The sequence below is a fragment of the Saccoglossus kowalevskii genome, chromosome 4 (assembly GCF_978046115.1).
Source record: "Saccoglossus kowalevskii chromosome 4, keSacKowa6.1, whole genome shotgun sequence".
NCBI classification, from domain to species: Eukaryota; Metazoa; Hemichordata; class Enteropneusta; family Harrimaniidae; genus Saccoglossus; species Saccoglossus kowalevskii.
Window position 1 is genome coordinate 4,947,977 of NC_140644.1, and position 9,703 is coordinate 4,957,679.

The window sequence follows — 9,703 nt, forward strand, 5'->3', positions numbered from 1 at the left end:
GCGAAATACCTCGGCTATCATTGTTTCTATATGTCAATATGACAAGGAACTAGCCATTCTGTCATCAGCTAAGCATGCTCAAATACGAGTATATTACAATCTTATTCAAGACTCCCACAAAATTCATCACAAATAACAATGTACTGGTGCATACAACAGATAAATTAACTGTACATGTAGGAATTATTAAAAAACAAAAGATCTGTAAATTCATACAAGTTGGCATTTTTCTGCTAGTTCCTCAATCGCACTTTGCTTTCTTGACTTTTGATTGCGTATTGCCAGTTTTCGCAATTGAGGTGTGTCATTCAACAGTTTCCAACAAAAGCTACCAATATCGTCATCCGTGTTGAGTGAACATTCGCGTGTAGCTTGTTCAGCTGTTTCTCGAAATCTCCTCAAATCTGCATCAAAATCGCCACGATAGTTTCTGATTCTCTCCCATAATGTATTATTGAAATGCTCGTATAAGAGCACGTCCGCTCGATTCCATGCACGTATATTTTTCTCCATACCTGTGGTAACGGTTTTTCTTTTTCTACTTTTCTTTGTAATGTAGTATATAATATCATTGTCATCCCAGCACATCAATTGTTTTAACACGACTAAAGATTCATCATAATGCTCCAAAATTATTGCGAAATCAATCTCTTTGTCTATTCGTTGGATTGCGAGCTTTATACTCGTTTCATTGTCTTGTTCATTCTCCTCGAACCGTGTATTTAAAAACCACATCTGTCCATTTCTGTGTTGGTGGTGTTCATCCGTAAAATGGGTGTAATTATCAATGTGTTCGATGTATTGACGGAATGGATCGGCGTACTCGAGCAAAGGACGGGCAAATTTGAAGTAGTAAAATGCTGAAGGAAGCTGGCTATATGGAGATCTAAGAATAGTTAAATATTTAGCATCTGGTATTATACCATCCATCCAAGTTCTATTATAGCGCAAATGCATTGCCATATAGTCGAGGCCACTTAGATTAGAGCAAATATAATTTTTGATATCGTACGCTGCAGTATATAAATTATTGTTCAGTCCGTATCTTATCAAAATGTTCGCTGTCGTACTACCTCCTGTTTTCATTGTCTTTATGAAAATGTATCGAGACACTGGTTTACACTGAGTATTGCTGTCATTGACATTGAGCTCATTCGTACTTTCAATCAAATGCGTTCCGGCTGTTTCAGTCTGCGAATAGAATTAAATCATGATGTTATCACCAATATAAGAAGAATAGTTCATTTCAGAATTAGCAAAGAATAAGAGTGCCCACAACGAATTAAAGAATGAACGGATATGAATCACGAGAACAAACCAATATACCGGACTAGTTTTATTATAACAATAAATGTGTGATTAACAATACATGGTGCATTTACCAGTGTTGTATAATATAATTAATGAGATCTGCAACACACTATTCAGTTGTATTGATGATGCATGCTTGCGTTTTCAAAAATAATCAGTCTAATAACATCCTATCAATACATTTTGAAATAAAATATGTTATTTATACACATTGAAATATATATCATATACTCACATATTGAGACAGCTGTTGTCCAAACGTCAGGTTTTTATCTAGTAAACCAGGTACATAGAAGCGCATTGAATGTGTATTCGACTGATATATCCACGCCACTTCACAGAAGCAGAAAAGTGATGAGAGAAAAACAACGAACAGAAAAAGGTATCGACGTGACATTGTTAAATAAAACAACAACCCAATTACACACGCTCATGGGTAAGTGATGTGTGGTGATTAAAATAGGCGATGATGTGGAGGACAAATGATGGTGAATTAATCTACATATTAAACTGAATGGAAGTAATTAGTGTGATTTGTATTCACCATGGACACGCTATGTGTGTTTTATTTTGAACGTTTTACACGTCCGTGATATAAGTTTGGACTGTTTGTGTTACTGCACTTATTTTGTTTCAACGTGTCATCAGTGAGTCAACATAGAAATATCTATCGTTTAGTATCGTATTGTGTCTTTTGGTTTACGGGTAAAATAAAAAGAGATTACATAAAACACCTTGAAACCCGTAGGCAGACCGGTGGCACAGGTTTGCGCGTTCTAAGGGACAATTAACTTGAAACACGAAAAAAGTACGTTGTAATGTGTGCACAAATAAGACAAAACCCATGGCTTCTGTGCGTGTTGTAAACTTTATAATTACAATGCACTTGTGTTCTTGAATGTCGATATTGACAAACCAAATTTCTGTTTTAAGGCATTTCGTACTGAGAAGAGATTCTCCCAGTCACTTTTATAATAAAATGCGAAGTTGGTTTTCCTGGATTTTAACAGTGCATTCTCTACCGTCCACATATTCTGAACTTCAGACAATTCGGTTCACATTCAGTTTTAGGCCTCGACTTGATACTGCGTATACAAATTCCCATAAAAAGTCTGGGTGAATCAGTCGCGAGTCGACCTCATGACAAAACGAACACTTATCTAACCTATTCAGACGAGTTTTGAAAAGAAATCTCCTCGTTGAAAAGGCATCATGGGAAATACGGCAATGTACATCCCTATCCTTTTTAATAACTTCGTAACAATTCTTGAAATCTGTTTTACCGTTTTCAGGCAGTCTAAGTATGTCACGCCAGGGGTATCCAGTTTTTGTGGGCGCTGTCTGATGATAAGAGTATGTAGTGGTAAATCCAGCTCGTCAGAAAAGTGCAGCTCAAAACTATGATGTGAAAGAAGCAGATTTTCTGCGCCTTCAGAACTACATCATTGGCGGCACAAGGTTATTAAAAGGCGGGGTCGTCGCGCCACGCATGCGCGAGATATGGGTCTAATATAAACAAAGATGGCGACTTTGACGGTTGCGCAGAAGAACGAATACAAACTGAGAGGTTGACGTAATTTGTTGGTTATTGGGAGGTAATGCAGGAGTCACCGGTTATCAGTGCACGTCGCACCCTTGTGGCGCGATGATTACCGCCCTTTAAAGCGGTAAATAAAAGCGGGGGAGTCTGCGCATGCGTCAGATGACCATAGCGTGTCATTGTTTACAAACAGGCGTCTACACATGAGCCTTTGCGTTTTCAGCGTGTGTTGTTATTGTCGGTTGGGGGCTCAATTCCCGCGCGTGCGCAGGTGACGACCCACCCGCTTTAACTGCGATGAATCCAGACTATTACAGCGGGCGCAAAATATTTACAAACACCAAACTCCTGCATCAAAGTGGGCAATTACCGTGGGAATTTGAAACATCCTCAGACGTTTTCCTAGACGTTCCAGTGAACGTCGTAGACGCAATAAACAATGGTGGCGGAACGGTCGGCCCTTCGAAAAAAAATTGGAGGCCCTCGAAAATCAAGCTGAAACCCTTTGTGTTACAAAATTTGTCCCTCAAATTGCAGAAAATAACGTTTCTGGTGGTCTAGATTTCAAAATTTTTAAGCGGGGGGGGGCATGCCCGAACCCTAAGGTCGCACCTTCGGCGGGAAGTTGGCGAGCAGATCTCCCCCCCCCCCCCCCAAGCAAAATTTCGTGCCGCCGCCTCTGATAAAGCATGGAGGTAAAAGAGAATCTGGGTAAAGTTACATACACGCCTACGTGACAGCTAATCAAAACACCGGATCACACTTTCAGATGGGTTCAACTATTACATTTAGTAAGCGTTCAATATCAAGATTTGTTGAAGGGATAGTGGCTAGGACCATAATATTGATGATGCATTTGAGCATCGCCATGGCACGCGTAGAACCCTCACAGCCTAAAAGCGGATTTCGTAGCAAGTAGATATCGCGGGGAGTAAGACTTTGTCACAGTAACTTGTTGAGAATTAAAGTTGTATATGTCTGTAACAACTGGTGCTATTCTGGGAATACCATCTTTAGGGGCTGTTAATTTGCCCTTATGATTTATGCAGTTGCTCTGGCAGGGGTTCCTAAATAAGACCCATGCTCTGATAAAAGCCCCTGTTTTCTTAAACCAAGAAACATTTTACCATCATGCCATACTTATATACAGCTAAGTTAGTGACATATTGTAAGTAATGATCTTATTGGTGTTGCATAGTTGAATATTGTTTATTGAAACAATTTTACAATATAGATAAGGAATTATAATACAAAACAAATAGCTCCCACCACCAATTATATATAATGTGTACATATTTTAATACATTAAAATATTAATTAGAGAATTAGAGAATATTAATTAGAGAATTTATTATATAATCTGGACAAAAGAAATCAATATTTTTCCTTGCCATAATGATACATTTTTCCCTATCCGTGTAACTTCAATCCTAATAATTGAGAACGGAGAGCCATTTATTGGAGGAACAGAGCATGTTTTAGCATATTCTATATTCACCAAAAAACAAGGTTGCCACATGTTTCTAGGCACAACGAACTTGAAACAAAAGAAACATGCCAATCCAAACGACCTGTGTCTTATCGCCTTTGCCTTTCCGAGCAAAAAACGTCGTGGCCAAAAATAGGATAGATTATTTATTAGAGGCGCCCGGCGAACCCACTCAGTGATAATAACCCAGGGGTGAGAAATCATTTACGGCGATAGCGACGGTAATTGCGACCCAATCGATATTGGCAAGATTCCGGGAAACGTTATGACCAGTGAGGAACAAAACCGTTGTGCTTTCTTTTATGGAGGACATGCTCCCGGGGAACAATTCTTCTTGATGTGATTCACTCCGACGTGGCAAAAGTCAAGGATAATTAAAATTGGCGACAAAGGGGAAAAACATTGTTATACTAATTACTTTTTCCGCCAACGTTTTGTTTTAATTTACCCGGCGATAGCTACGTAAATTGGGATCAAAACAATCACCAATACGTAATTGAAGGTAAATAAACACGCGAGGCATAAAAAACTGTTTCAAGTCGTAGCATGAAGTAGGGGACTAAATCATTAACTTTTGAGGGGAATGGAAGTTACTCACTTTTGAGGGTGTCATAACAATCTTGGATGAAAACCGTATTTATGTTATGAAAAAGTGACCCCTTGAACGTACTTTAGTACAAATTAATTATTTGTTTGATTGCTTAACGCTTTTAGGTTCATGTGTGGCAATTTTGAGTGCATATACCTAAGCGGCCGTTCCTCAGCAAATAATTTAGACTAGGCATGTTCCGTGCCAAAATCGCAAATATTATCACATCCTTACTTAGTCTTACTTAATATCCATTCTGACACGTTCGCTGTCTATTTTGGATGGCTAAAGTTCATCAAAAGCAACTCCGAAAGCAACAATGGCCGGGACAGCACCAGCCTAGTGTACCAGATGACAATTCATGCGCAGTGTCGTTGCGCAACAGTTTCAGTGACGTCGTCCATGTGATATACCATGTAATATCCGTTTTCCGAGTCTCAACCAGTCACATCATGCGTAACAAAAGTGAGATGTGGTAATATTTAATTGTTATCGGACAATTTATTATTTCATGTATACATACATATGCTCGTTCATTTATTAAATAATATTTTGAACGTTTCAAACAAAAATAAACCTTGTTTAAAAAATCATCTCTAACATATAATGAAATTACCCTCGGGAGAACAGTTTAGATTTAAATGCAGTTTTTTGATTCTGAGCTCATCGTTGACTACAATTATTGATTATTCGCCTTTTCGTAGGTGAAAATGTGTGCGAATGATCGCCAAGGAAGTTGGACTAGCGATGGCAACGGATTGGGCGGCATTTCTTCATGGTTGGATACGTTCCGACAGGAGTAGTGGCCGTCGTCGATTGAAGTCTACACAAGAAACCGTGGCTGCAAGGTCCCTAACTTACCAGCTGAGAGAATTAGGTATATGTAAAAAATCTTGCGCTCGTGGTAATGAAAAAACGCCTCAGCTATAAAACATTTTGTGAACAAAGTGATTCCATGTTGTTCCATGCAACAAGTTCAGTCCAGTTCTGTCAAGTGTAAGTTACATTATTCCCAAAATAAAAATCCAATAGTTTCAGCTGCACACACTGTTCCGTTCGATATTTGGAGTTAGATGTACGCTCGTAAACACGAAGCCAACTAGTAAGTGATCTAACATCTTGCTCGCGAAATATTCCATGTCGCATAATCAGTGATTAGAGTGTTGAGTCTGCTGTAAGTTATGACTAATCTTTCAATTTTGAAGTAGTGGTTTAATAGCTATGACGTAGAGAACAGTGGACATAAAACAACCTATCAAATGCCTTTTTTGACAAATGTCCTTTGACAACATCGGCAACTTGAAGTTGCGACGAATCAATGCTGCGACGAATAAGATTATTTTAAATTAAGATCGTTTAGACACTGATGTCGCACATGCGTAGCGAGTCTTTGATTTTGTGTTGAACAAGGCGTGCAACAGTAGCTGCCTAAGAGCGGTGTATCATGGGCAGTACAACCTTCAATGGCTTGGATTTCATTTCCAAGTATTATTATGCATTTATCTTGTTTGAGCGCGCTATATTGTGTAAATAATTTAATAACATCATTGCGCAAAATCGCAAGATCCATACACGACACAGGACTTTTGTTATTACTACTGCAAATGGCGATGTTGATGTGAACAGGGGAATGATCAGATTTTTTACGTGGCGATTGAATATCAACAAGCATCGGTGTATGGTGGATTTTGGCATTTGGTCTTGATGCGATAGCCATCTTTGTGGACGATAAACGTCACTTTCATAAAACGGGCGTTATCCCCGTTCGTGTTTTCTGGTTGGTCAGAGAGATCGAAACTTAATTAGATCTCACAGTTTTGTCAGTTTGACTTGAAATTATTTTAATTATTTCTTTACGACCAAAAGGATGTCTGGGCTTATTTCTAAAGCTTTGCATTCTCGGATAATTACATCCTTAGTGAGAAATACTGACTGTGATTGAATATATGTGCCGTACTCATCCTGCTTGACATCGTTGTAATATGAAAACAAAACTTACTATCTATACGCCTCGGCACATTTGTTAATAAACAACTGATAAACGTAGTGTGAAAGTTTCACTTGGATTAAACAACAATTGTGAGAGCTATTTAGATTTGAACTTCCCTGAAAAACTGAAAAAAACAAGTGAAGATAATGGTTAATTTGCATAACCATTCACTCCGAAAGAATCGTGCTAATGCTCAAAATTAGAATGTAACAGTCCCAAATGTAAACCTATTATCGTTTTGTAAAATGTTAAATATAGTGCATAATATGGAGATTCCGGCTTTACTTTGTTTCACCGTGTTTCTTTCTTATTATTTATGTACAGCCTTGCTAAATCTCGCTAAGCATTCAAAAGAGAGAATAATTGTAACTCTGTTTTTTATATGTTAAAATCGTTTTTGAGTATGCTCCACTATTGACAATGCTGCGAAATATTAACAGTCTATAGCTGAGACTGCCTGGGTAATAAAAAGCAAAACAAATCGCTTCAAAGTGCCCCCGTTCCTCAGGTGTCTATGTTTATGTTAAAGGGAAAAATTAGAAATACGGGATGGAATTTCATGACCTCCTTGCACGATGTCATGACTTTCGAGGTCACTGGCATCATAGTGGAGCCGCTATTTTCAATTTTATTCATGTTACAAATTTACCAGTCGTATTGGTTTTGGAGCTCACGTGGCGATAAAACAAACACAATATTGAAAAAATATATATATTAATCGAAACTTTAAACAAGGGTCTACCGAAATATATATAGGTTTGGTGGTTTCACGTACGCACTTTTTTTCAATTTGTAGATCGCCAATAATTTGGCTACCTTAAACCATATGACAAGGTTCATTTATTCGGTCATCGCTTCACCATTATTCTCACTATAATTCACTGTCGACGAAAGCACAACGGTGCGTGGTATGTTGCGTTTCCATGCTAAATGGAACATGAATTCAAGTGGTTCAAGTTTCCATCATGGGGAAATCAAACGAGAATTTGCCTGTTTTTTGTTTTCATTTAAGGGATTGGTCAGTTACTTTGGCCTAGGGGGTCGGCAGATTCCATTTTGCCAGCTGTAAATCTCAGTTGACCCACCCCCTATCAAATAAAAAAAAAGTGGGTGACCCCCCCCCCCACACACACACACATTATATTTTAAAACTTAAAACATGCTGACTCCCCTAAAAAAACAAAGAAACATTAACAGTTTTGGCTCTGACATGATTACAAAATGTATTATATGTGCATTGAAAATATCATGGTTTGCCATAATTTTGACATAATTTTTTAGCGTTTGCATTTAATAGACCTTAGGAGGGGAGGGGAAGCATAAAGCCAAAAAATGACTACAGAAAAGGCTGCAGGAAGGAGGGAAATCTATTCTGCTAAAGATAGTAAATAAAAGCAAAGCTGTGGAGTACTTACTCGATAATCGCCCTTATAAGATAGGAAAAGAGGATTTGAATCTAGGCGGTTTGAACTCTTTGAAAACTAAGTTGGATTCAAAATATCTTTCATATCTTATAGACCAGGAAAGCTTTACACCCGAAGCACAGTCTGTGCTTATGAAAACAAAGGAAACTTTGATTTGTGCTTAAATTTGTGTTGGATTTTGGTATTTTACAGAGCAAAATATGCATATTTAAAAGTTAAAAAAACAAAAAAAACTATTTATTTATTTTTTTCATCATTTATTTTAATTTATATATCAGCATTTTCACAAATTTAACTTTTTTGATTTGCTGAACAAAAACTGTCACTGCTCTTTGTACTAATTGCTGTGTTGTCTTTCCGTCTCCTGTTATAATTGGATAAATCCAGTAAATATCTTATACAATAGTGACTTCAGACTTTAAATAAAATCAGCATATCAGCAGCACATGGACTTGGGATGTGTTTAAAACTTAACTGTATAATTGGGGTTCTAGCCGCATTGCATAATCTGCTAGTTATTTGGCAACTTTAACCTCAAAATATTTAGCCTATAACATTTCTTGTATCAACAAATTTATAGGCAATATAGATAATAGTTATTATTAAGAACACATTTGTACGATTAACTTTTTTATTGTTTGTTCTGAAATAAAATTTTTAAAAATATATGCATGAGCGCGTGTGTGAATTCTGGAAAACATGATATCAAAAACAGGGTGACCCCCCTACTCACACAATCAAAAACAGGGTAACCCCTCCTACTGATCCACCGTCCCCCCCCCCTAGGCCGAAGTAACTGACCAATCCCTAAAGGACGGTGGTCCATAGCGACGTACACAACGCGCGTAAAATACATTGTTTGTTTACATGAAATTCGAACACACGCTGCGCGCCCTTTAAAGCGCGTTGGTCATCGCGCAGCGCGTGTTCGAATTTCAAGTAAATAAACAATGTATTTTACACGCTTTGTATACGTCGCTATGAGTCCTAAGAACAGGACGCGGCACGACGACTGCCGCCCTTATGGTCGTCCAAGTGTTTCAAAAATGGCTAGATTAAATCGAGGACGCTATTGTAATTTCATGCACGATAAAACTCATTTGGGTATGCTGAATTTGTATTCGACAACGCTAAATTTTCATTGGTGCACGCTAAATTTTCATTGGTATGAGTTAAAATTATCGAACATGCTAAGTTCCATTGGTAACGTTAATAATATGGCTCCAGCTAAACTTGGATTCGATAGTGCTGACAAAATCGAGATCGCTAACAAAAATCGATAGCGCTAACAAAAATTCGATAGCGATAGAAATTTTCTAGGGAGCTAATTATTGCACACAAAGTTAAGGTGTCTCAATCT

General features: G+C 37.8%; 1 protein-coding gene across 1 annotated transcript; it reads right to left on the bottom strand.

Moving 5' to 3' along the window:
* Positions 1 to 210: 210 nt before the first annotated feature.
* Positions 211 to 963, bottom strand: LOC146746206 (galactose-3-O-sulfotransferase 3-like). The gene has a single exon (XM_085498212.1). The coding sequence runs from the start codon at positions 961 to 963 to the stop codon at positions 211 to 213; it is 753 nt and encodes a 250-aa protein (XP_085354338.1).
* Between the last annotated feature and the right edge of the window lie 8,740 nt (positions 964 to 9,703).